This window comes from Tiliqua scincoides, chromosome 5 (assembly GCF_035046505.1).
Source record: "Tiliqua scincoides isolate rTilSci1 chromosome 5, rTilSci1.hap2, whole genome shotgun sequence".
NCBI classification, from domain to species: domain Eukaryota; kingdom Metazoa; phylum Chordata; class Lepidosauria; order Squamata; family Scincidae; genus Tiliqua; species Tiliqua scincoides.
In genome coordinates, this window is record NC_089825.1 from 111,967,221 (window position 1) to 111,994,985 (window position 27,765).

General features: G+C 44.0%; 2 protein-coding genes across 3 annotated transcripts in view; both read left to right on the forward strand.

The window, feature by feature from the left end:
* Positions 1-4,406, forward strand: part of LOC136653183 (uncharacterized) — a 124,895-nt gene extending 120,489 nt beyond the window's left edge. The window contains 3 exon segments of the mRNA XM_066630092.1: positions 410-745; positions 2,351-2,455; positions 4,241-4,406. Of these exon segments, the coding sequence (XP_066486189.1) occupies positions 410-745; positions 2,351-2,439 (425 nt within the window). The 3' untranslated portion in view covers positions 2,440-2,455; positions 4,241-4,406.
* A 3,459-nt stretch (positions 4,407-7,865) lies between these two features.
* On the forward strand, positions 7,866-24,621 carry LOC136652051 (butyrophilin subfamily 3 member A2-like). Of its 2 annotated transcripts, XM_066628882.1 has the most exons (14): positions 7,866-7,978; positions 9,070-9,178; positions 11,108-11,208; positions 12,100-12,456; positions 13,904-14,194; positions 15,237-15,335; positions 15,467-15,493; positions 17,296-17,322; positions 18,331-18,357; positions 19,694-19,720; positions 21,411-21,440; positions 22,385-22,405; positions 22,588-22,614; positions 23,349-24,621. In XM_066628882.1, the coding sequence occupies exons 3-14, from the start codon at positions 11,148-11,150 to the stop codon at positions 23,906-23,908; spliced, it is 1,554 nt and encodes a 517-aa protein (XP_066484979.1). In that variant the 5' UTR covers positions 7,866-7,978; positions 9,070-9,178; positions 11,108-11,147; the 3' UTR covers positions 23,909-24,621. The 2 variants fall into 2 exon arrangements, with proteins under 2 accessions (XP_066484979.1, XP_066484980.1); XM_066628883.1 differs by lacking the exon at positions 7,866-7,978 and having other exon boundaries at positions 9,010-9,178.
* The last annotated feature ends 3,144 nt before the right edge of the window (positions 24,622-27,765 follow it).

Genomic DNA, 27,765 nt, shown 5'->3' on the forward strand with positions numbered 1-27,765 from the left:
CTGTTGATTGTAACGGAGAAATTGGGGGAACAGGAAACCCAAGGTGCCTTGAGTCACTGTTTGCCTCCACATGTGCCATGCATCTGAAACTGTTCTTAAAGTGACAGGTAAAAGACAGCAGGTATACCAGGTGACACCCAATTTTAAGGTTAGTCTTTCAGATCTGAGCTTACTAGAGTCAAAGCTTGCAGACAGCACTGAGCTTCCCTTGATTTCATCTTTTATTGCCTTCTCTCACCGGGGACTTCAGGACTGGAGATGGGCCTGCATTACCCTCTGTTTTGTTTTCACAGAGCTGGCAACAATTGTGGCTAAGCTCTTAGACAGAGAGTTGCCCTTCCCCAGAGTCAATGGGAAAGCTTCTAATCATATCCTTACACCTGTAATGAATGATGTTCATACTTTACAGAACCATCAACCATCAACATAGCTGAGGTCAGACTGACCGGCGGTTCAAATTCTTGTGCGGGTAAGGTGGAAGTGCTTTACCAGAAGCAGTGGGGAACTGTGTGCAGGGATGACTGGGACCTGCAGGATGCCAGTGTTGTATGCAGGCAGCTGGGCTGTGGCACTGCCTTGGAAGCTCCACAAAAAGCAGGCTTTAGAGACAGACCTGGCCTCATCTGGCTGAGCAATGTGACCTGCATGGGAAATGAAAAATCCCTTCAAGACTGCAAGGGACGTCTTACAGGAGAACATGAATGTGATCACTCAGAGGAAGCCAACGTGGTGTGCACATTAGCAGGTACTTCTCTTTTAGTTAATATACAAACTCTGTGTATGCATCTAACAGAGCTCCAACTATTATTCATAACAAAAGCGGTCTTGAGAAGCTGTGATTCTAAGCAGAGGAACAGAGAGTAAGGAAAAGATGCCGATACTTTATCCCCGATAGCCATTTTTTAACTTAGCACAGTGTTTCTCAAACTGTGGGTCGGGACCCACTAGGTGGGTTGCAAGTCAATTTCAGGTGGGTCCCCATGCCTTTCAATATTTTATTTTTAATCTATTAGACTTGATGCTACCATGGTATGGGACTGCATTTGGGGAAATGTTACACACCTGTACTTTTAACAGGCTACTATGTATATTTTTTTTTAACAATGATAGTCAATGGGACTTACTCCTGGGTAAGTGTGGATAGAATTGCAGCCTAGGATTGTTAAAAATGTTCCTACTTGATGATGTCACTTCCGGTCATGACATCACTTTGGGTTTGTCCTGACAGATTCTCATTCTAAAAAGTGGGTCCTGGTGCTAAATGTGTGAGAACCACTGGGCCTTAGCATATTTCCAGCTGTGAAGTTTGAGGTGCACATGCGCTATTGTAAACAAACATTTGGAACCCTACAGGAGAAAAGTTGTTGGGAGTAATTCTGAGAACAAAAAAAATTAGTGGGAAAAAGGTGAAGAGCCTTTGAGAACTATCCTATCCTCCCCCCTGCTGGTGCAATCATGCCAAAAAACGGTGTGCTGTATCTAGCAGGGGGATGAATCAGGAGGCTTCAGAAGCAAAAGAACATTTAAATCCCCTTACACCTCTGCAAGCCTCCTACTCCATAATGGGTCTCCTTGGAGCTGCACTAGCGATTTCACTAGTGCAAGTCTGAAAAGGTTGGGGAAGCTGCAGAAAAGGACGATAGGATCTGTCACAAGCCATTGCCAATGAATTCACCCCCTCACCACCCTGTTCTGTCCCCTCCCTGACCAGTTTTGCCCCTGCCCCTGTTCTGCCCTTGGCCATCAAATTACCAGCTCTGACTGGAGGCAGAAGAGCTGATGATGCGGGCGAAAAGGTGCCAGCCATTCTACCAACATCCCAGCATCACACTGCTGAATGCGCTGCCAGAAAGTGGTTTCTGGTACTTTTTCAGCAGCTGGTACTGGCAGAACATACATTTTGCCAATTCTCATCACCCATAGGTTTGGACTGTTCCCATGTTTTCTGTGTTCAATATTTCTCCCCTTCAAAGCTCTCAAAACAGCCAAAATGGCTGCTGATGTGGTATAGTTCCATTTTCTCTGTGTAATCATGTGCAGTTTATTGTCAGTGTCTTTGTAAGGGTGCCAGTAATATGTGGCATCTGAGGGTATCTGAACACAACCTGCCACTGGAGACTCTGATTACAAGCAAAGATCAGTAATGTAGGAAGTGACAAAATCACACAGATCACAGGATGAGCAAATCCAATAAGAAGCTCCCACACCGACCCCTCATTTCTCTTTGGGCCAGCACTGCTGGTGAATTCATCACATCACATGTTAGACCAACAACGCCCCCCCCTTGCACACTCACACACAAAAGGTTTGCCTTAAACCTTTCTCATTCTCTGTCATTTCTGTTTTCCAGGTTACAGTCCCTCAAATACTTCTCCCTGGTTCCTAGTTTTCTCACTGGTGTTTGCTATTGTCCATCTTGTTCCTGAGGTCACTCTCTAGTATTTCAAACCTCCAGGTATAGTAAATATGTTTGGCCTGCTAAATACCCAGTTATTACATTAGGTACATATTTAGGTCCTCCATTCAACTTCTTTAAAAATGGTGATGATACAGGTCATGTTTCCAAAAACAGGAATTATTCTATATACCTGAATTGTACTTTACAGATATTATGATTTCCAAATATGAATTCTCCATTCCATTTGTGAAAATGGCTCAGATTTTTAAGTGTTGATTTGTTTCCAAAAGAGAACCCGGGTTCAAGCCTGTTTATGCCTGTAGCCCTAGAAGCCAGTGGCCACTCTGTCCTCAAAAGAAGAGGCCAGTCCCAAGCTGATCCTTCAAAATAGGATCATTATTTTGATCCTATTTATTATCCCGTTTATTATAATTGAATGAAATGCACTAGGCACTTATCTTCTTTGGGGGGGGAGCAATGGCATTCCTCAGAATATACAGAAATATTGAACACCAATAATACTATTGAACACATTTTGTGCTTCAGTCCATGGGTTAAAACATGTTAGGGAATTGTCCTGAAACAAGTTGTTACTGTCCTTTTAAATAACATGATTTTTTTTTTTTTTAAGGGAGAGATAGACCTTAAGCTTTTTCTATTTTCAGTCACCATCTTTAGGTTGTGTTTATACTTCCTGATTTGAATCCCTTTACCATTTCACAGAGGGGAAATTTCCAAAATCATAAAGTAAGAATTTGAACGAGGCCTCAGAGGCCATCTAGTCCAGTTTATTGCAGGGAAATCTGGAGCCATCACATGGTTTTCTAGCCTCTGCTGGAGATTTTAAAGCAGAAGCTAGTTGGGGTACTCTGTTGGGGTGGTCTGGTTCAGGATGTCCTTGCAGTGAGCAGGGGGTTGGCCAAGGTGACCTCTTGTAACTCTGTGATTCTGTTATCGTGAGAAAACCTGCATCTTCACTCACCAGTCCAGTGATTAAAGGATTCCTTCAGTCTTTCCATTCTCACTTCCTCAACAGCCTTGTCACATGGGCACATTGCCAAGCTACAGAGAAGGGGTTTTCAAGTTCCCAAATCTCCAACTTGAACATGAAACTTTATTATGCCCAGAAACAAAGGAGAAAAGAAACTCAAGAAAAGATTAGTTTTGTTTTGTATTCACACTTCCTATTTAATCCTGCAATACTTTATCATTATTTGGCAAACTGGAGGATGTTGATCGATATAATGTCCCCACATGTTGATTCATTCTGAATTGCAGAATGTGTGTTCAGAATACTCTGGAGCAATGTGATATACAGGGAATTCTGGTGGGACAAAATGGTAATGACACCAAGAGGTGGCTGCTTAAAAGAGTTTAGTTGATCCTTTTAAGCGCTCAGTTGTTTCTAAAAGAAAAGGGCTTGTGTTCTGGGACTTTACAGATAAGCCCTCCAAATTACAAAATGGGAGTCCAAATGAAACAGATTTTATTTCAGTGGCAACTTGGAGAACAAACAGCTGCTGCGGAGGGAGATTTTCGGGTGGGGGGAGATTTTCAGTAAGAAAGTGGCAAGGGACAAAGTTAAAATCTCCACCAAATGTCCCCAAAGGCATCACCCAAGGAAGATGAATGCCTAGTCCGAGTGTGTTTGGTCCAATCATCATGTAATAAAAGTCTCCACCAATCACATCACCAATCACCAATCCAAACTGGGTCCTCTTCAGCTACTATTTGGAGGGAGGGAATATGAGAGAGACAACCTTGGGTTTAATGCCTTCAGATTTCCTCACTATCAGCATACTATATACAATTTGTATTATAGAACTTGTGATTGCTTTCTAGGGAGAAACACAATTTCCCGACGCTAGGCTTCAATAGCCACAAATGATTTCCAACTTCTATGTCTCATCATCTTGCAAATCATTTTCATCTCTACAAAAAGCAAAATTCTACAGGATGAATTTATGGAGGCTATGCTGAGCACAGCTGTTAATAAATATGGTTGCAAACTGGGTTTGCTGTGCAGTAAGTTATTTGAAGGACACCCTAACTTTTTTTATCTGCTTACCGGCATACAACCAAAATGTATACCTTTCAGGAATCTTTTCAGTTGCAGTACTCATTTTGTCATCTTGATGAAATTTAAAATATATTTTCTGTTGAACCAGTGGCGTTGCTAGGGGGGTGCAGGTGGTGCGGGTCACACTGGGTGACACACACTGAGGATGATGCGCTAAAATCACAGTGGTTAGCAATAATACCATCATGTTATATACTGTTGGATACGGAGTTTACAGCAGAATGCAATGAAAAAAAAAAACAAACCCAGAGTGAAATATCTTTTTCTATCAAAAGTTATTGCCAAAACACCAGAAAACAAGAAATGCATAGAGCCCTATGGAAAATGAAACTGAGCCATAGCATGTGTTTACTCATGAGTATGCAAACTTGCCTTAGTCCATGGGAAGGAGCAGGCTGAGAGGAATCCAACAACACCAGAATGGTCCTGATCTAATGAATGCAGCCCCTCAAAAACACTCCAGAAGGAGGTCCTGCTCTCCAAGCTGGCAAATGTATTGAGCCCTATGGAAAGTGAAACTAAGCCACATTGTCACATTTACTCGCAAGTAAGCAAGCGGTCAAGTCAGGCAAAGGGGAATGTGAGGCCACCAGAATGGTCCCAATCTAATTGGATTTGAGCTCAACAAAAGCTCCAGAAGGCAGCCCTCCTCCATAAAAAGAATAAAAACAGAGGCTTCTACTGGTAAGGTGAACTTTTTTCTTTTTGAGACTTGCAAAGCCTGGATCCAGTCAGTGATGTTATTTAGACATAAGAACTTAAATTGAACTTGGCACTGGGTATGGCTTGAATTTTTCTTGGGGGGGGGGGGAAGTATTGCAGGCAGCCTACATATTCACCAAGAGAATATTCACTTGGTGGAACAGGGCTGGCTTCTCCTTATTTAATTATTTGTTTTACTTTAATTTAATTATTTATAATTATTTATTTAAATTTGCTTTATGATGTCACTTCCGGCCAAGACATCACTTCTGCTGGGTCCTGGACAGATTGTCATTCTAAAAAGTGGGTCCCGGTAATAAAAGTTTGAGAATTTCTGCAATAAGGTGTTAGTAAGTTGACACCCTCGAGGGAGGGTGTGTGTGTGTATGACAGCACTAGTGACCAAAATCACAGTTTGTAAGAATAATACCATCATATATACCATATATTAATATATACCATATATCAATCAATGCACAATTTCATGCAGAATGCAATGAAACAAATTGCGTTGAAATATCTTTGTTCTACCAAAAGGTACAGCCAAAAAACCAGTGGGTGGTGGGGCAATGGTAGATAACCACACCCACCACCTGGGGTGTTGCCCTGCCCACTGCATGGGGTGACAGGGTGATGCGAAGCCTAGTGATGCCACTGTATGTTGCTATGATTTTTATAATTTATAGTGCTGCTTTAGCTAATGACTTTGAGTACATACTAGTAGGTTCTATCTGACTGTAAACTGCTCTAATCATTTTAGAGACAAACCAAGAATAAGTTGCCGTAAACATATGTGGCAATGGGGGCGATGCAGATTATTTTCATTCATTAGATATAGGATTGGATGTTACATTTGCACTCTGTGAACAGGAGTCTATGGAAGGACCCATGATGTTTGCATGACAGCAAAGGTACAGTGATGAAATTGGAAGTGCAGAAGTTCTTCCTCATGTCCCATATCTAAGCCACACCCCCACGAAAGCCACACCCCTATGACCAAGAACCCAAGTAAGATTTTTTCCAAAGGATGGGTGGGATTGCAGGGTATTATTTTATTTTTAGTTATTGACAAGAGAAAGACACTCCCATTATCCAATTATTCACTGCCCCTCTTCTTGCTCTGGGGCAGGCAACATTTGCTTATCCCACATAGTACTCTCGACCTACAGCTGGTGTAGTGTAGTAGCTAAAAGACGGAGCTGCAAATCAGGAATAGCACAACACAATAAGATAGTTCCTCTGCACTTACATACAGCTACAGCCTAAGCTAGGGAGAAATTTCCTAGGAGGAAATGGAGCAGTGATCCATCTAACTTTCTAAGGCAGTGGTTCTCAAACATTTTAGCATCAGGACCCACGTCTTTGAATGGCAATCTGTCCTGAGCCACTGGATGTGATACCATTAACCAGGAAGTGATGTCCTGGCTGGGACATAATCAATTTAGGCTTCAAACGTAAGTCATGATCTGCCAAAGGTCCCATTACATAGCATGCTCATGCTGCTATTTTGCATAGCTCAGAATTCAAACATTCCAGCTTGGAAGTCAAAGCAGAACACAGACTGGGATCCTTTGCCAGCCACACAGCCCTCCCCCCTTTCCTGTGTCCTATCTTCCTACCTATTCAGAGCAAAGCATCATAGCCTCAATCCCTCCAGGAGCCCGCTCTGCCCAGCAGCTCTGTACCCTGTATTTTCAGCTCTATTTTCAGGGGCAACCAAACTACATGCTACGCGACCCACCTGAAATTGGCTTGCAACTCACCTAGTGGGTCATGACCCACAGTTTGAGAAACACTGTCCTAAGGGTTGCGTGCATATGTGTGCCTTTGTGTGTGTAGCTGCAAGCAGAAGAAGAGATAAGATGGAAAGGGGAGGGACAATTAATCCTAGTGAAAAATAAACCGGACAAACACACTCACAAGAAGTGGCACACAGCTCTAGAAATCTGTCAGGAACACAAACCTTTAGAGGTAGATAGAGATTCCTGAAGAGGCAAAAGAATAAACACTAAATCTTTGTGGTCAGTATGAATATGCAAGAGCGATGGGGAAGGAATGGAGGCAAGGGAGCAGAGAAGGCTTTCCCATGGGAAGATTTTCAGGGGGAGGGTTTTCAATGGGCACTGAATTGCAGCTTACCCAGTTCAAGGAGGGGGGAATGGGTAGGAAGCAACCAGAAAGAGGGGCAGTGCAGCTGGTTACTTCTCCTGGGACTGGGTGCCTGATTGCATAGCAATTTTTGTGTTGCTGATGAGATAGGAGCAGCTAACTTAGCGCAAATGGGTCAGCCTCCAGGGCATCAAGAATGCATGCTTTGGGTTCATCACCAGCCCACTCAAAAGGGAATTTTTGTCATAGGCACATATAGAATCCTGTTGAGCTTTTAGATGTCATCTATTCTGTCTTTTGTGCCTAGATACCACCTGGCGGGTGATTCCTGCTTCTCTGGTACCTGGTTGGACAATTCCTTTCTGTGCTGAGAAACTGGCCAGTTGAAGTGGTAGATTCAGGTCACAGATTTGTGGGGGGCACCCATATCAATCTGCCTAGTTGCTCCACACTGAGCCTCCTTCTCTTTCCACTCCTTGAACTGGAAAAGAAAGAGGAGAGAAAGGTTCGGCCAGGCCCTGCACAGAGCGTATTTCTACACTCACCTACCTCTGTACAGAGAAATGGAAAATGAAAGCACAAGTCTAAGTTAATGATCACTTAAATTATTACTTTCTCAAAGGCTAAAGGTGGTTCTGAAAGCAGACCAAGAGGCAGCAGTAAATGGTGTATCCGAACTTGCTGATCAGGTAGGAAATTGTCTTTTAAGAAACACAGTTCATTATTCTATATATTGGCATGTGTTTTCTTAATTGAAATTGGTGATTTAGGCTGCAGTCCTATACACACTTACCTGGGAGTAAGGCCCGTTGAATGTAATGGTGTTTACTTTTGAGTAAACCTTTACAGTTAAGGAAGATCTTTGCTCACCTGTGTTCAAGAGACTGACCTGAGGGTAGCAAAATTCTAACCCACAACAGAAACATGCTTCAATTCTACATTTCAGGAGTGATTCTTTTCAGGAAATGTAAATGGGGGGGATGTTTAAACAACATGCTCACTTCAGCTGAGATCTTTCCCAAAGCTTGTGCTTTGTTCTGATTACTGCAGCATTGATTGTTTATGGGCATAAATTGGTTGTGTCTGGCAGTTTCCATTTTATACCACAAAATGATATTTATTCCCTGGCTGGCACACAATTCCACTGGATTCAGTTTTACTTGAGTAGCTGTGATAATTAGCTGAAATGACATCTACACACCATCTAGTACGGTATAGTACTTTGAGCAGTTTACAGATATGAATGTTTGCTGAGCTGGTGCTTTCTACAAAACATTTGCTTTAACTAAGGCTGCAGTCCTATCCACACTTTCCTGAGAGTAAGCCCCATCAAACACAATAGGACTTACTTCTGAGTGCATAGGACTGTGCCCTCAATCCACATGAGTTGAGGAAATTGCAATAGGGACATCTGTCTTTTGTAGATGTATCTACAGGGTTTTAATTCAAACGAATTGTGTTCCTTGTACATTGAAACAGAAAGCAATCTGACCAACAGCATATCAAATCTTCAGTTTAGTTGTTCTTACACACAGAGGTGTGCAAATTATGTGGATCAATTTTTAAAGACATCTTCCTTCAAGCTGAGTAGCCCTTAAGTTAAACCTGAGCATCTAAAGGCAGTCCTCAAAGGAACCCATACACCCCCTTGGTCTTTTAGCCCCAGTTGTCTTCCTTTGTGAGCAGGGGGCAACACTGAATTTGGGATCAATATAACATCACCACTTAATAGAATACATGCTTTAAAATTCTAAATCTATGTTCCTTATCTAAACTGCAGAATGCAATACAAGTTGAACACATGATTACAGACACAATCCACTTTCCCAAGTGGTGAGATGTTCCAAGAGTGTGGCTTCCATTGGAGAAGACAGTATTGAAGACATAAGGTGCCTTTGTGTTTGTTATGTTTATAAATGCACAGGTTGAGCTTTGGTTGGAGGTAGATAGCAGAGCATTCCTTACAAGCAAAAGCAGAGTCAGGCTGCAATCCTATGTGCACTTTCTTGGGGTAAGCACCAGTTTCTAGAGAGCGGCTTTGCATCCTAAGGTGTTGTAGCCTTTGTCTTTCACCTTTAGCTTCCAGTTCCAAGACAGTTACAGAACAAAATCATCTCAGATCAAAATCATGCCTCAGAAACTACCAGCAAAACCCATGCCTTATTTGTTCTTTCCATTGGCCACAAGGGTGAGGAGAACTACCTTACACTTGCAGCTTCCTCCCCTCAAGTGGGTGTACCTACAATTTACCAGCTTTCCAACTGAGCCTCCCAATCCTTTAAGGAAATTTCCCGTTAAGAAAGGACCATTAGCAATTGTTACCGCCTTAGGCTGCAATCCTAACCACACTTTCCTGAGAGTAAGCCCTGTTAAACAAAATAGGACTTACTTCTGAGTAGACCTGGTTCGGATTGTGCCCTTAGTCAAATCCCAGGCATTGTCTCAGGGCAAGCTCATTCACAAACGCTATGAAGCTGCCTTACATATTGAGTTAAGTCATTGGTCCATCTAGCTCAGTATTGTCCAAACCGATTAGCTAGTGACTTCCAAGGTTTCAGATAGGGGTCTTTCTCACCCCTCCCTGGAGATGTCAGGGATTGAAATGAGAACTTCCTGCATGCAAAGCATGTGTACCATTGAGCTACAGCCCTTCCTACTGTAGGAAAAAGGAAGTGGGGCTAACAGATCAAGGAAAAGTGTGCTTACATGGAGACTAATGCTGACTGAGCACATGTGAGATTGTACATGTTTACTGCTTACTTGGTGCAGAAGTTAAGGTGGGCACCAAGAGTGGCCTGAGAAGATGTCATTTAAATTGGGCCTATCCACCACCACCCCACTAGTTACCTCCCCTTTGCGTGCACACCCTTCCAGGCCTCAATCTAGTCTTCTCCCCACCCCAGTCTCCCTGTTCCTCCCCTTCCCTCTTCTGCCATACCCTGCCCCCCTCCCACCCCCTTTGCTGACTAGCCAGCTCCTGGGGACATGGATGGAGGCCTGGTGTGCTGCCATATAGTTTGCAGCAGTATCTTCGCTATGCAAAACAGTGTGTTGCATTTTGTGACAGCCGTAAAGGACCTTACGTTGCCAGAACATCGTTTTGGCAACGTAAGGCCGTCATTGAATTGGGCTGAATTATTTGTAAATCACATGATCGTTTGTCACTTTGGGATGGTGTATATCTGTTCATCATTTGTTGGCCTCAATGTAAAATGCCAACATCCATGCTCAAATGAACATTGAACATTTAAACATTGCAGAAAGCCATTTCATATCACTAGGCATAATTTAAAACACAGTGTTTTCATGGAAACAGCTCCAAAGATGAGCAGTCAAAAGGAATCTGAGGCTGCAATTCTACACACACTTTCTTGGGAGTAAACCCCACTGAGCACAATGAACTTAACTTCTGAGCAAACATGCTTAGGGTGGTGCTCTAAGTACATGAATGAACCAGCTCTGAATGCATTATAACTGATCAGGTGAAAGCATTCTGTATGAGATGGTGTGTGGTGATCTGAAAGTTCTATCTGTGATGTATGATCAATGATTGTTGAACTCCCACATGTAGGTTCATCATTTGCTCTTAAAGTCATGTGAGTAGCACACATGCCTGTTTGAATTGGACCTAGGAATGCAGTATGCCCCCTGTAAAAGTGTTGAATCTTTTCTTGTAGATGAACACTAAGGATGAGTGTATTTTTTCTAGCCTACTCCCTACTGAATTCACTGGTTCTTTAAGGATTTCAATGCTCATTGCATATATGCTTCATATGTGGCATCATTTACAATGGCTCTTTTACTCTCTGATTCTCAAGAAACAGGTCTTGGTGTAGTCCTGTCCTTATTTCCTGATCCATGTGTTTCTCCGCAACTGCTGTTTTCATCTGGACGGTTCTGCAGATCTCCCAGGTGGCAGGTAAACTAATTTTATGTATGCAGTCTACAGCAGCAACCAATTCTGTATTCAAGTAATACTCCTGCATTTTAACCCAGAAAGGTGAGGCATTGCTCCTCTTATAGCACAATCCTATACATGTTTATGCAGAAGTAAGTCTTATTATGTTCAATGGAATTTACTTCCAGGTAAATATGAATAGCACCTTTGTTTGTAAACAAACAAAAATAATTCCCTGTTTTAATACCTGGCACCAGAGCCAGCTTAAAGCCAATTATGCCCTACACCTAAGAGGGCCCTGCACTAGGGTAATCTACTCTAGTATGCAATTTTATATTAAAACATGCATAGATCCATTTGGTCCATTAACTCACCTGCACTTTTCAAGTGCATATTTTGATTGCTCTCCATTCTGCCACAGAGATATAAAGTCTATATTTTATTTATAACGCTAAGATTCTACGGACCTTGGCTGTGAATCTGGGGCTCCACAAAAGTGTTTCCAATTGGGCCCAGCAGCTCCTAAGGCTGGCCCTGCCTGTCACCTAATTCTGAGTAGATTGATAGGGGAAGTTTAGATAGACTACATTATCCACAAAGGTATGGGAAAAATAAGTTGTGCCAGCTTGTATGCATATAATAAGTATTTAAAATAGTGCATCATTGTGACTGCTTTTCTGCTGACATGGTAGATACCGGAGATCAAAGAAGCTCTCAGCCAGGATTTTAAAAATCTGTTCTCATGACAACTCTTTAGCATAAACCCAGTAGTTAAAGTCTGTATCACAGTTGCCAAGCACTATCCTTTGCATAGCAAATAGACAGGGCCATTGCAACCTGGACAACTGTGTCCTGGTCAAAGGTGTTCCAGAATCTGCTTCTGATAAACCCTACCATTGTTACTCCCTGAAGGTCACTTTGCAATCATTCCACCCAAAAACCCTGTCATTGGATTCCTCGGGGAGGATGTGATCCTGCCCTGCCAGCTAATCACTGCTAGCAATCCTGAAAGTGCCAGCATCAGGGTCCAGTGGACATTTTCAACCTTCTCAGAAAAAATTGATGTGAAGTCCTATTATGGAGCAAAGAAGGAAGAAACGCAGGACAGAAGATACCAGAATCGAACTGAGCTTTTCTATACTGAACTGAGGACAGGAAACATGTCCCTGAAGCTGAAGAATAGCCGGCTGTCTGACCAAGGAAAATACAGCTGCACTATCACTCTGGGAAAATGGCCTGAAGAGGTCGATGTTGAACTGAAGTTGGCAGGTGAGCTCATTTTTATCCTAAAAAAATGGAGCATTATGAGACCGACTAGCTGGGGACTTGCAAGGAATTTCTGAGAGCCTTTCATCCTTCCTGCTCCTTTGAAAGAATGGTTGTGGTGAGGAGAACAACAGACTTTCAAGACACAGGTGTAGTTTACTGGACATTAGGAAAAGTCCCAAAATATTTCAGGCTCTTCCGTTATGGGACTAAAAGACTGACATGAAAAAACAAAGTTGATGCATATATACCAGTGTTTCTCAAACTGTGGGTCAGGACCCAGTTTCAGGTGGGTCCCTGTTCATTTCAATATTTTATTTTTAATATATTAGACTTGATGCTGCTCTGGTTTGTGACTGCATTTGGGGATATGTTACAGATTTGTATTTTTAACAGGCTACTCTGTCTATGCTTTTAACAGTGATAGTCAATGGGGCTTCCTCCTGGGTAAGTGTGGGTAGGATTGCAGCCTAGGATTGTTAAAAAAATTTCCCGCTTGATGATGTCACTTCTGGTCGTGACATCACTTCTGAGGAGTTCTGACAGATTCTCATTCTAAAAAGTGGGTTCCCGGTGCTAAACGTGTGAGAACCACTGATATATACAATAATAGAGCAGAGCGCTCTGCTGGTGGCCATTTTGGGAGTGTTGCCACAAGAAGTGGAAGTACTCCCTGCCCATCTCTAGATCCCACTGCAGCCACTAGAGCAGGTAAGGCAGCAGTGGGGGTGGGAAGGGAGTGAAACTGAATGGAGAGAAGGGAGGAATGGGAGTGGGGAGGCTACAGGTGGAGGTGGATCCAGCAGTGATGGTGCACACCTGATCTGACCCTCCTTTTCTATGCCCCCTGATCTGATCCTCCCTGCCCCCTTTCTCTCAGACTTGTACCAGTTAAAGAGCCAGTACAGGTCCGAGGAGACCCACTGCAGAGCAAGAGGTTTATAGTAGTTTGGGAAGCACTAAGTCTTTGCAGGTGGGAAGAAGGCAGCGCCACAATCCCCAGGATTGAACCACTGCCGGGGCCAGGGGGGAGGTTTTTCACTTACCTCCCTCTGTGCTGGCCTCCAGAGGATGTGGGGAGTATGCAGACTCCTCTGTAGGGCTCTCCAAGTTTTAGAAAAGTTAAAAAATATGGATTGAAAACCACTTCCAGTTTTAGACTGTGAGCTTTCCTAAGGCTTGGGGACCTCTGCAGAAGTGTCTACAGGACTCACTGCACCCCCTGGAGGCCAGCAGGGGGATGTAAGTGGAAACCCCCCCCCCCATTCCCAGCAACAGTGTAATTCTGGGGGTGGTGTTGCTGCCTCCCTCCCTCCCTCCCTCCCTCCCTGCCCTTTAAGGGTCCAGGGAAAAAATTTCCTAGGCTGGTGGGTCACCATCACTTTGAGAACCATTGGTCTAGATAGACTCTGGAGTAGTGGAAAAAATAAATTGTTGTGTTTTTATGCAGCCAATGGAGTAGAACCCACCATTTCCTTGGAGCTTTATCAGGACTGGGGAATTGGCCTCACCTGCAGCTCTCAGGGCTGGTATCCAAGGTCCCCAGTTCTCCTCTGGATGAACAGCGAAGAGAGAAACCGAACTGAGAAGGTGGAATCTTCAAAAACAGAGCAGGAACCAGGAGGGACCTTCAGAGTTTCTAGTTCCATAACAATAGAGCCAGGAGGTGACAATGGAGTCTCCTGCAAAATCATCAACAGTGTGTTGCAGTCAGAGAGTGAATCCAGAATCCTGATCTCCGGTGAGTAAAACGAGACAAAGGGTTGCATCCTACTAAAATATGCTGCTTAATGTTTAATATGCTGCATGTGTTTGCAAGTTTTCCCATTGTTTCCGTATCTGTACCCATCTGAGAAGCAGGTGAATATGTTTTGATTGCTTATTTCTGTAGATATTCGCCTATGAGGAGAGAAATTTTAACCAAAAAATTAAGCGTGGATTATCTCCTTGTCCAGGTCACTCAGGGGGTCAGGGCAGTTTGGGGGTGTTGTGGCAGTCAGGAAAAGCCCAGAGGAGCGACAGGCACAGGTTCATCCTGTACAACATCACATTCCGGCTGGCCTCTACCAACAGCTCCATCCTAAGGGATGTGCAACTAGCCAGCATGTGATTCAGGTCTTAAACCTTCCATCTACAGACTCTGTACAACTTTAGATCGTAAACAATTCCCATCACTTCCTCTCTCCTCCATCCCTCCTTCTGGGCTGTTTCCATTACACAGAAGGAGAAATGGCTCACATTATTGCACAAGCACCTTGTCTTCAAAAGCAGTGATGCAACTCAGATTCTTTCCCCCCTTTCAATCAGGCGCTGGGGCAATCAGGCACCAGAGTGAGTTGCAGCTCTTCCTCACAAGCAACCTTCACTAAATTTGCACCCCCCCCCCCATGCTGACTTACCTGAGGGTCATGGGACGTTCCATGATTTTTGACTGCAAACCTACCCTCAGCTTATCTGTGAGATTACCTTAATAGGCAGGTATCTACTATACTTATTACTTGCTCAGTTTTTTCTCATTTTTGTGAGTTGCACCCTAGCTTGATGCTTTCCTTTAGAGGCCTGGTTGCCTCTGTTTTTTTAAGAGCTGTTTTTTTTCTGATTCTGGTGCTCCTTGAGTCACTTGTGGCAAGAAAGATAGGGTACAAGTGTAATAAATGAATTAATACATCTAGGTTGAGTGAGGAAGGTAGACCTTGTGACAGGGAAATATTTAGGGATAAATTTGTTTTGCTACTTGAGGATTTTTTCAAAGAAAATGTAACGGAGATTTTAATCTCTTTCAGATGTTTTTTATCCTACCACCAACCCTTGGCTTCCTCCTTTCATCATAATTTTATTGATTGACCTGTGCCTTGTGGCTTTTGTGGCTTATAAACTGATAGGTAAGTGTTATAAATATAATATTTTGAGCAACTTCTGAAATCATAGGTATGAGGTGTTGAAGAAGTCTTCTGTTGTAGAGTATATGACTACGCCGATGTATTTTTGATAATTTGCTCTACTTTTGTTTCAGAGAGCTATCAGAATATATCTCCGTCTGGTGAGTAATTGACAGTGACGTACTTTATACAAAGAAATGATGGCATATTATATCACTGTAATGTTATGTTCACTGTAATGTTATGGTTTCTTCAATACTCTCAATGAGGAGAAAGGAGGTTGACCTTTCCACAACTTACTGTACAGCAGCATTTCTCAAAGTGTGCTCCTAGGAGACCTAGAGCTCTCTGAGATCACTTCAGGGGTTCCACAAGCCACTCCACCTTGTAAGTGGCTGCCATCTGCTTGGTGCTGCCCCATTCCGCACATGCATTGGCACTCTGGGGATGTCTGAGCATGCACTAACAGGGCTCCCTGAAACTTAATTTGGGAGTGTCAAGGACTCCAGAGAATGAAAAGTTTGAGAACTGTTGCTCAGTATTCCTGCAGATTTGAATTTGATACCCCATAACAATTTTTAATTAGAATAATCAGGCTGAGAAGTTACTAAAAACAATATTTCTAAGAATGGCTTCCTATCTTTCAGCAAAACCCACTCCTCCAGACTAGCTTAGCCTGAATTATATGTTAGAAAAGGCATTTGCTCTGGAATTATATGTTGTTCCTAACAGGAAAATACAAACTTAAAAGATGCAAATCAAGAAGCAGTCAGCTGGAACGCTAAAGGAGGGAGACAGCCAGATTGCTAACAGGAAGCACAAAGCTTCCTGCTTTCTTTTAGCTTTCTCTTAGGGCCCAATCCTATCCAATTTTCCAGTGCCGGTGCAGCTGTGCCAAGGGGGCATGCATTGCATCTTGCAGTGGGGTAGCAGTTACAGAGGCCTTCTTAAGGTATGGGAACATTTGTTCCCTTAACTTGGGGCTGCATTGAGGCTGTACCAGTACTAGAAAATGGGATAGGATTGGGCTCTTCATCTCCCTCCTCCTCAAACATCTTTATGCATTGGAAGCTGCCTTCCTCTGAGTCAAACCATTTGTCCATTCACCTCAGCATCATCCTCACTGACTGGCAGCAGCCCTTCCAGGGCCTCAAGCAGGGCATTGATACTGAAATGTTCTGCATGTAAAATGTGTGTTCTGTCACTGAGCACTGGCCCCTCTCTACCATGTATTACTTCAAACTGCAAGTAAGGGATTATATCAGCGGTTCCCAAACTTACTGGGGTCGCCCCCCCTCCCCCACGGCAGCCTCTACTTCTCAGTTTAGCTGGGTGCTGCCAACTTGGACTGTACAAAATCTTGCATGACCCAAAATGGCAGCCTCCAAGTCTTGTGAGATCTTGCATGATCCAAAATGGCAGATTTCGTGTGATCCAAGATGGTGGCACTCATAATAGCTGGTAGGAGGGGTCACCAGGGACATCTCACAACACCCCTATGAGTGCCCCTGACTGGAAGTGGGTCAGGATCACTACTTTCACTTTTTACAAACTGTGGGGAGCCCTGCAGAGCACCACCCCTCCCCTTCCCAGTCTGGCAGAAGGTAAAGGAAGTTTAAAAATAGCCCCTTCCTCCACAGTGGCGCAGCTTCCCCTCTCCCCACAAAGACTTATTTTGGGAGATGTACTCCCAAGAAATTTGAGTACCAGTGATCTATATGATTGTAGCCTGTGTCACTTTGCCCTGTACCACAATTTGCTGCTACTGGCAGGAGGAGGGGAAATTCCCATATTCTGATGCCACAGCATTGTGTATGTTGTCCTGAATGATCTGGAGTGGGAATAAAATGTACATTAGGTTTTTTAAAAATTTTTTTATGAGGCAGTACTTGTTCAACAACCTGCAGTACCAGCAGAATATGTTCAATAAATAAATGAAAATTGTTGATTTTTTTCCTTGCAGTGAAGAAGAAGAATGTCATACAAATTGGTAAATATAATTCTAAAATTTGTATGTCTTCTACAGTACTGTATGTGGTATCACAAACTTCTGCATTCATTTAATCCTCCTTCACTTAATCATTCCTCTTGAACTGCCTCAGCTTGGAGAGGTAGTTACTTGGCAGCCCAACAACCTTGCTGGAGAGCCTTGTAGACTCTAAAATGGAAGAGAGATTTTGAAATCAATAAAAGTTGTTGGCATTATGAGTTGATACCATTTCACCAAGGCTGCAATCCTAACCACACTTTCCTGAGAAAAAGCCCCATTGAACAAAATAGGACTTACTCCTGAGTAGACCTGGTTAGGATTGCACCCCAAGCAGGTAACTGGGTCAATTTCTAGACTTGGTGTTTCAGAGATATTCAGAGCTATTGCACAGAGCAGCAGAACTGGACAGGGATGGGGTGGAGCAAAGAACAAGTCCTCTTATAAACTTATAACATTTTGATCTGCCATAGAGCTGGTTAGGCCTGCTATGTCTTATATCAGGGGTCTCCAAACTTTTTGGCCAGAGGGCCGCATCAAATATCTGGCGTGGTGTGGAGGGCAGGAAAAAAATTTAAATATAAAATTTAAATAAATAAATTAGAGATGGAACTTAGATGAGTGAATAAATGAATGAATGGGCTCGTTCGTTCAACCTGTCTGGTCCTCAGAACACCTTCCAGACACAATCAGAGCACAGTTCTGGTCATGTTCAGTTGAGTGGGCCAGAGGCTTTCAGGGGACAAGAGGCTGGCCGTGGGCCGGAAAGAGACTTGCTGTAGGCCGCATCTGGCCCCCGGGGCGGGGTTTGGAGACCCCTGTCTTATATATTTGATACTAATACAGAATAATACATTTGTAGCTGACAAACAGGAGGGACTTTTTTCTTTGCTATGTGTAGGGAAAGCCTATGCATTTCCCTTTAGTTACTTTGGTTCAAAATGGTTTACAAAATGATTGGCATGTGCATATATAAAATTCTGATAAAATGTCCACTGTCACTGTTTGCAGAACGGCTTCATCTAGAAGGTGCAATAGGTAAGAAGGAATTGTTCCCCTGCTTTCCGCTTCTTTCATTTATTTATACACATGCACATACATGCACACACACAGTTTTTCTACGTTTTCAAGCATCTGAAAGCATCTTTTTCTGCTGGAAAGATTCATCAACTCCTCCCCATTGTAGGCTTTTCATTTTACTCAGCTCAAGTGTTCTGGCAAACAATTTCAAATGGCAGAATAATTGTAAGAGATGAGTTATTTGTGGTGCTTTCAAGACCCTCCAGACAAATGTTCACAGGTTGGGAGGGATTTGGATCCTAGAGGATAATGGTCTGTAAATCTGGGCTATAAGGCTCTGAACTATAAATTGTAAGCAGAAAGACTGAAATGAATATTTAGTCTTCAGCAAAGAAAATTAAGGAAGAAGAGGGATGCTGAGACTTCTACACTGGAAGAGTAAAGGGAAGGAATACAGTACTCCTGTATCACACTGCTTAACATCTGAGCCCCCTCAAAGTTGTGAGCCAGAAATTCACAGATTGGACATGCAGCAAATTCCAGTAACAGAGATTGCTACAGATGTACTTTGTATGCTTCCAAATTGTATCTTGACTTGAGAACAGCTGCTTTAGTTGTAAAATAATGAAAAGCAATTTGCAAGTAAAGTATAATTGTCTTTGAATGATTCACAGCCTAACCCTAAGCTGCTCTGGCCCAGCAAGGACAAATGGCCTGCATGGCATCCTATGCAGTTTAGGAGGAGGCTGGAGGTCTCTCTGAGGTCAGGGGATATTTTTCCCTTTACCCTGAGTAACACCCAGCCTTTGGGGTTTCTCAAATCCTCACCAGCTGTATAGTTGGCGCAAATCTGGGAAGCCTACGTAGGGCTGCCTGACCCGGGAACAGGATGCGGAATGTGCTGCTGCCACTAATTCCACCCCCATCCCAGGTGAGATCCTCCCCTGTTCTGCCCTTCCCCACACAGAAGTTTTGCCCTCCCCATCTCCAAACCACCTTCCTGCTGACCTTTCTCACCCCCTGCACCGCCCAGAATGAATGTACCTGTGCCGGCCAGCACAGGGAACAGATCTGCTTTGCCAGCCCAGCCAGCTCTAGAATAGCCACAAACATGACACTCTGGGTCAGCACGGGGACGGCCTCAGCTGGCCCCAGCTACAGCTAGGACTGTGCCATTATGCGTTTCCATCTCTGCTATCTCTCAAAGTAATAAGGCTGTTGAAATTCACTGGAGCCTGGTAGAATTTTACAGTATCTGATAGAAGACTAAGTTGTAACCTGTCTCAGTTTAGATATGTGTGAAGGAATGTTGACAACTCTGATACATATTGTCCCTCTTTGTTTACCATTGTAGAAATGAACAGACACACACGCCAAGCAGGTGAGTATGAGAATAATTTGTCAAGGAATGTCTGTTATTTTGTCAAACTGCAACCTGCAGCCTTATGGGCTCTACACCAATCACTTGGTATCACCCATTGTTTTGAATATTTCAATTGTTTTGTGTGGAAGAGACAGCCAAAGTGAAAGGCCCACATGCTATGGACTGAGAAGCAATGGCAAAATGCATTATCATTCTTTGCAGTAACTTTGTATGAAGATATGCAGAGGCTACAAAGAGCAGGGATCATGAGTGGTTGTCGTAGTTGTCAAAGGCTGAGGTAGCCAATCCTACCTAACTCCCACTGCACTGATGCAGCCATGCCAGTGGAGCGCATGCTGCATCCCACAGGGGAGTTTCAGGCCCCAGAGGTCTTCTCTGGGTAAGGGAACATTTGTTTCCTCACCCAGGTATAAGCCTCCCTCACCTGCATGGGTCTACTTGTAACTGCACCAGCTACTTTGCTGGTGCAAGTCTGATTGGACTGGAAAGGTGGATTGAGGCTGGGAAAGGGGATTGGATGTTGGTACCACTACCCTAAAGCTGTGTTTCATGATAGTAAACTCTGCCATGCACCTACCCAATCCTGGATTTGGCCAAAACTGTGCACAATCCATAACATTGATCTGTTTAGAAGTGGGCAAATCAACCTGGTAAATACTGGGATTAATTGTACTACCTGTGGTGTCATAGAGAATGCTGCACATGCACAGATGCTTCCTGTGCCAGTATAACAAATAACATTATTGTATTTCTCTGTCCATCAGCCATTATGATTAAATTTGTTATGGAAACCTCCCACAAAGAAACTGCCTTAGCAATTTTCTAGTAAATCTCTGGCATATACTCGCACAGTCTTGCCATAGGTAGGGGAAGAGGTTCACTGCCAAATTTTACCTGTGACAACATTCAGTAGCATCTCTAGTGGCCCAATCCTATCCCACTTGTTTATGTGATGCAGCTGTGCTGCTGGAGCTCACGCTGCATCTTATCATGGGTGGGACCACCAGATAACCCAGGAGAGGTAAGTAAAAATATGTTTACTTACCTCTCCATAGGTTTCCTGGCCATCACTGAGTCTCCTCACACCCACTCCAGCTATTTAGTTGTCATACAATCAAAGAGCTTCAGGAGGCGAGTCTACACCTGGAAGGGGGATGAGATCCTAACATGCACTGCTGCCATTGAAATCCATGCCAAACCTTTCCTAAACTGCCTCTGGCTCAGTTTGGTCTCCACCCCAGTTCTCCCCTGAACTGACCCCACCTTTACTTTCCTGCTTTAGCAGGACATCTGGGAGCCACTGGAGCATGCACCAAGCCTCTAGCCACTTGCACCAGCAGCTCTGTAGCACATGATAACACAGTGTTTATGATACCACACTTGCATTTCTTATGGTGGTTAATCAGGAGATGCACTGCTGTATATACCCAATAGGATTGGGCTGCCTGTCTGCCATTGATATGTCATGTGACACATGACCTCACTGTGGGATGAAAGCCCAAATAGTCATGTCCTTGGGTAATCAGATGACTGCTTGTCCGAGTGGCCGACTGTACTGAACTCATTCTGTGGTCAACACTGATTGCAGTCCTGTTTCAGTTGCTCCAATCCCTTCCCCCTTAGTCATTCATTTCTTTGCAAGCTCTCTCAATTTTTCATTGTGCTAATCAAAGTCATTCTTTTACAGGTGGATTTGAAGAACAAAAACAGCTGATAGGTGAGTCGAGGACTCATGTCTGATTCTGGGGGTGGGGGATAGGGATTGAATAAGTGGATGAGAAGGCATCAGAGGACAATACTGGCAGCCTGTAGGGGAGGGCAGGGTATTGAAGAATTTGAATATGAATGTTTTTGCCAACATTCATTTCATGTCTAAACAGCACCATTTTATAATATTTATTATTTTAAACATTCTTCTATTTCCCTTCCTCCAAGGAGCTCAGAGTGATAAACATAGTTCCCTCCTTTTGTCCTTTTGATGTAAGTGAGGCTAAGGGACCAAACCTCTCTGGGCCTAGTGCCTGCACTGAGCTCCAGCAGCAGCACTTGGTATTGTAAATGTGCTGAAAAGCACATTTATGGTATCTGCTGAATAGCGAGTGCTGGCATCAGGCCAGTACCAGTTGGTTCTGGGCCAGTGCTAGATGGAGGGCACTACAGGGGCACTTTAACACATCACACCACTGGGCGATGGTATGGGTTTTCAGGGCAGGGGAAGGCTTTCCACAGCGGGGAGGTTGGGGGAAGGTGAGGCAGGAGAGTGACTGGTGGAGACCTGCTCTTCCGGATCCTGTCCTCTGTGTTGGACCGAAAAGTCCAACATGGAGGTTCTTCAGTCTGCACATTGATGGCCTGGAGTTTTCCTCGGGGGAAGGGGATGAAAGGGGGGATGCACCCAGCAGCCCAGCTGGGGATAGGATTGCGCTGCCTGAGACAGTGATTTCCCCAAGGTCACCCGGGACGTTCTATGACTGACTGCGGATTTAAACCTTTGCATCCCAGGTTTAAGTTCACCTCTTGAACCACTACACCATCCTAGCTCTGTCAAATTCTGACAAATAAATAAGTCTCATGCTGGTATCCTACAGTACATGTCTAAAGAAAAGAAAATGCATATATTTTGAAAATAATATCCCTAAGTGGAATATCCTTCCATTTCAGACCGGGTCAAAGTTGAGCTTGGTAAGCCATATTTTTTTTCTTGACAATTATTCTTCTGTCCTAGAAAATGATTCATTTTGTATTATTGGGTAAACATGAGTTCATTCAGTTCATAAGCACACTGGGCTGTTCCATGATTTCATACATATTTTTTGTGGTTCACTGTTCTCTGCAGCTGATGCATTTTTCTTTTCTATTTATAGATTTTAGAAGAGCTCAAAGTTATGCAGGTAATGAAGCTACAGGATGCCATAACTCAATAGTGTGAAAGGCCATAATTAGAGCCAATTCATATAGGCATGTACATAATTCACAAAATGACTCCTCATTTGCAGAGACAATGCAACTGTATATGTTAAACTGTCTCCATGGAAATATACTGTGCTGAATTCATCTCAAGAGATAGGAAAGCGGGTTCTACAAGTGCTGAATAGTGGTAGCTTTTCACTCATGCACATCACCACTTGAGGATGCAGTGGTGGAGGGGTGAACTGGCAATACAGTCATTGCAACTCTTAATGAGGTCTTCTCACTTGCTATGCTCCCTTTCAGACTCTGACCATTTGATGTGCTCTCTCAGTTCTGGTGAGCATTGGTCCATATGTATAAACCAATAAGATCTGTTGTAGAGAATTTTGAATACCAATTGCAAGTGGTCACCTGCTCACCAATCAGAACTGCAGGTTGACTATGACTTCTGGACCATCGCGATTGTCCTTGTACACTCAAACTTCCACAGTTCCTTTCACTATGAGTAGCTGGTGTACATTACTGTGACTGACAAAACTCTGCCTTCTCTCTCTCTCTCAGCACAGCCTGTCAGCCCATACAATGCATCTGTTTTTTTCATGAACCAGCTCAGCTTTAACCTGAGATGCTGTTTAGAGAAAAGGTCACCTCTGAATCCAGTTTCTTTTCAAACAGATACTGACCTTACTTTGTTCCTCCCTCTCCTCTTCCATAGCTGCTGTTACTTTGGATCCCGATCATAAACACCCTGAACTCATCATCAGTGAGGATCAGAAAAAAATCCGACTTCAACCATCTACAGCAGAAAAACCTGTAACTTGTTCTGGGACTCCGGTGGTGGTGGGGAAGGAGGGTTATGAGGCTGGGAAGCACTATTGGGAGGTGAAGGTGGGAGGCAGGCTGGACTGGGAGCTGGGGGTGCTGACTCAGGTTGCAAGAGACAAAGTCAGAAAGGAGAAGTTTTCTGGACCTCTTGGAGAAGGATGCTGGGCTCTGAGAAGTTCCAGAGAAGGCTTCTTTACTCGTCAAGATGGGGAAAAGATAAAAAAGAGGGACGTGGTGCCCCATAAAATGATTGGTATGTTCCTGGATCAGGAGGAAGGAAAAATCACATTTTATAATGCATACGTGGGGTTCATGATACATTCTATCCCCATTCAGTCAAATGAGAGATTGCACCCATTCTTAAGTTTTGTCCAAGCTGCAGAGGATGCAGATCAGAGTCCATTGGAGCTCATTCATTGTAGAGCCCCTGTCCCTTTGAAGGCTCTCTAATAGAAAGAAAAGTTATTTGGGTTTGCATCTTTACTGGGGATGAAAAATACATAGGGAATTCCCAAGGAGATGACAGTAAAGTAAGTATACTAAATGTACTAGAAAGATTTGTTTAACTTCTCATTGAGGTTTTTTTTTTTTACATTACATTTGTTACTTGCTTAAGAAGAGACATCATGTTACACTCCTGAATGCCACATTATTTAGAGATGTATAAGCAACCCCACTGCTCACCTTGAAAATAAAAATGAATTGAGTATTTTGACTGAACATTCAAGAAACCTCTGGGAGTCTCAAGACCTAGGATCCCAATCAGGAAATGGTGCTTTGCTCATCATTGGCTGCTAAGGAGAGGCCCATTGGGAAGCCATTTGCTACCACCTTCCCCAGGATAAGTCTGAGTCTGTCTGAGGGTTAAAAAGGCTGGCAGGAAGGAGGTAGTATCAGCAGAGGCAGGATATGCATCCCAATATGAGGCAGGACCAGGATAAAGACTATGCATGACTCCAGTTGAAGCTGTTCTATTTGAACGGGGTATGTGTGTGTGTGGGGGGGGTTGTTTTGTTCTTTTTTTTACCCTCCCCCCTTTTCAAATAATTTCAAACTTTGTCCCTAATAAGAATAATACTGAGATATCTCCCCTTCTCCCAATTCTGCACTTGCCCTCAGCCAGCATAGTGCCTTGAAATTTCTTCCACCACACAAAACTGCTTTTACAAGGGGGTAGAGGCTGCCATTATTGTTTATTTTCATTTTGTTTTGTGATGAATCTCTAATCTTCATAATTTGTACTGTTTGACACATTCAAATAAAACCTAATTTAAAATGATCAGACTTGATTTTTTCAGAGCACCTGATGTTTGCCCTTGCCCTCCTTGGCTAATGAAAGCTGCTGGGGCAGGGAAAGTGGAACTGGTTGAATGGATGCGGAGGGTGATTAAATACGTCTTTTTGCGAGGGTATATGCCCTGACCACGGGCTTGCAGGCTTTGGGAATGCCAAGGAAATGACATGACAGATGCAAGGTTAACTTACGAGGAGTTCTTTATTTTAAGAGTCCCAAGCACTGGAATGGGCAGCATCAAAGTCACAAACACACTTGATGGAGAGTTCAATTTGAAGGGCAAAACAAAGCAGAAAGATATATACAGTCTTGGGAACTAGAGTCAGTGACTCGGACTTGAGTTGTGAATATTTGTGATTTGGGATGTCTCAGTGACTCATGTATCACATGCATGGAAGACTGAAAAACACTCGATTCAGGGACCCCCTGAGTCGGCACTCATCCCCACATGTGCTGACTTGAGTCTGCCTGTATCTGGGGTTGCTTGCTTACTGTTTTTGTCGCATGGAAAACCTCATGCAGCCAGCATTCTGACCAGCAACCAGAAGGCAATTCCAGCCAGGAGGCAGGAAAGGGTTAATGAATCGAATGGGAGGGGGGAGTGAGCTCTTGTTCCCAATCTCTGATAAGAAAGAAGGAATGGATGATCACTGGACAAAGGATGGGCATTCGAATATTTTTATTGGCTGAGGGAGAGGAGCCCAAGGGGGGTTTTGCTTTACAATTGGCTGCAGAAGCCCAGGAAGGTGGGACATTCTGTCTGATTCTGCTTTCCAACCTCGTGGCTTCTTGGCTCTGTTGTTACTTGGGGGAGCAAGCCCCATTGAATGATCAGCTGCAGCAGGACTACTTCTGAGTAGGGCTGCAAGGATTGGGTCAACTTGGTAAGCCTCCCAGCTGCTGCTCCTGACCCTCCTCCTCCCTCTCTCTGCTTCTGTCCCGGCTCTCACTCAGTCCTTCCCACTCCTCCTGCCCTGTTTACAGATGGTCAGGGATAGCAGGGGAGTGTCCAAAGAGAGCTCTGACACTTACGCACACCCACAGCAGCAGCCCCGTTTTTCCCACGGCTGGCTTTTTTTTTGGGGGGGGGGGGACTTGATTAATCCATTAGAGTTGCTAATGGGTGACTAGGAGACTCAGAAAGTACCCCCATTATGACTCTTTTTTGAGTTGAGTCACAGGTGCAGTGACTGAGCAACTTGACTCATGTCAAGCCACGCTGGGTTTTCCCAACGCTGGGTATATATACATAGGTTGTTTATTATCAGAGTTGTAACTGGTTACATAAAATGCAGCAATGATGTGGATGGAAATACAAAAGGTGCTTAGAAGTCAAGCATGGCTGAGCTGCTCTGCTGATAAGACTGGCTACATGGCAGGGAATGAACTTGCGGGAGAGGTTATTGGCAGGCAAAGCAACAAGCAAGCACAAGTCCTTTGACTTATCTTCTCTGCTTGGAATATGCCAGAACTTTGCTTATGCTCAGATATGCTAAGGCCAAGGCACATTTTGCAGCCTGGAGGCCTACATTGATATGAATTTTTGAAATTCAATAAAAACAAACAAAACAGCACATATCAAGGAGAGGTTTGGTGATTCCATGGAAGACTAAGAGCACAGTCCTAAGTGCTTGGCTGGCACAAGGGCCTGGGGATGTCGCAAACATGCCATAAAACATTCGCAACTACTCCTGAGTCAGGGAGGCCAGCGTAATAATGCGCACTGGCCTCCCAGTGCCATATCCCCATCAGGAAGGGTATGTTTGCCTGGGCAGGCTGGCGCAAGGGGTTGGCGAGGCTGGAACAAAGGTGTTTAAGGCAAAACCAGAAGTGATGTTTAAAGGCCTTATAAGGTCTTTGTAGGGCTGGGGAAGCTCTCCCAGGCCCTCCAAAGGCCTTATAAGACCTTAAAATTTCACTTCATTTTGAAGCAAAACCAGAAGTGACCTTCTAAGGACTCCCAGTGGCCTTAGAAGGCTTTCTGGAGCCCACAGAGGCATCCAAGAGACTCAAAGAGCCTCCAGAGGTGACCAAACTACAGCTCCACCAGCATAGCTAGGGTCTGCGCCAGGTTGGGCCGAATCTGGCTCAGCATGGGTCCTGGGGACCCGCATTGAGCCGGATCCACGGACACAAAATCCACAGATAAGTAAGGCTCAACCCATAAGTCCACACATAACCCACAGATAAGTAGGCAGTTGGCCTGCCTATTCCAGTGCAGGTTAGGATTGGGCTAATTGGCTGCAATCCTATCCACACTTACCTGGGAATAAGCCCCATGGACTATAATTGCACTTCCTTTCAAGTAGACATGCATAGGATTGGGCTCTAATGTCCAGAGATTTCATTAACACTGGTAATGTTTTGCTATATACTGAAGTAAATCAGAAACATCAAGTGTTATAGTTTCCTTTTTCTTCCCCAATACTTCAGTTCACGGTTGCAGCGGGTAATGACATGAATGTTAATCCCTATGCAGAGTTAATAGAAAGTGGGGGGGGGGGGGAGGAAATTTGACACAATAGCTGAACTAGATGGGGCTTTGGCCTGATCTAACAGGGCTGTTCTTATGTTCTTATCAGGAAGAGCAGGGCTTCAGGAAGGGTCTGGGAAGCCTGCAGTCCCCTCTGTGGGCCTCCCTAATGGTTGAAATAGCTGTGATTGGGGATTGGCGTGCACTTCCAATTTAGCATCAGGACAGCCTGCAGAGGCGGTTGCAGGCCTCCTGGACCCTCCCAGATGCCAGCATGACTCCCTCCCCCAGTAGGAATACAAGCCCCTGGGTCCCCAAGCTGCTGCAATTGCTGCGGTACTTTGGGGCAGCACCCCAGCCCCAGTCCACACTCCCACTAAGACTTATAGCAGTTCTCAAATTCCCGGAGAGTTTGAGAACTACTGCTATATATTATATATCCTCTCTAGTATATGGCTCCCTTGATCCACCTGTGACTGAATCTATGGTTTGACATTTGAGTTATCATTTTGTATAGACTTTTGTAGAAAAGTTTTGCAT

What these genes read in the sequence shown, in the direction of transcription:
- LOC136652051 (XM_066628882.1), top strand. Translation starts at nt 11,148, where the DNA reads ATGTGTTTCTCCGCAACTGCTGTTTTCATCTGGACGGTTCTGCAGATC. An exon ending in TGTTGAACTGAAGTTGGCAG is followed by an intron (nt 12,457 to 13,903) that starts GTGAGCTCATTT and finishes GTTTTTATGCAG; the next exon opens with CCAATGGAGTAGAACCCACC. An exon ending in TCATCTAGAAGGTGCAATAG is followed by an intron (nt 18,358 to 19,693) that starts GTAAGAAGGAAT and finishes TTACCATTGTAG; the next exon opens with AAATGAACAGACACACACGC.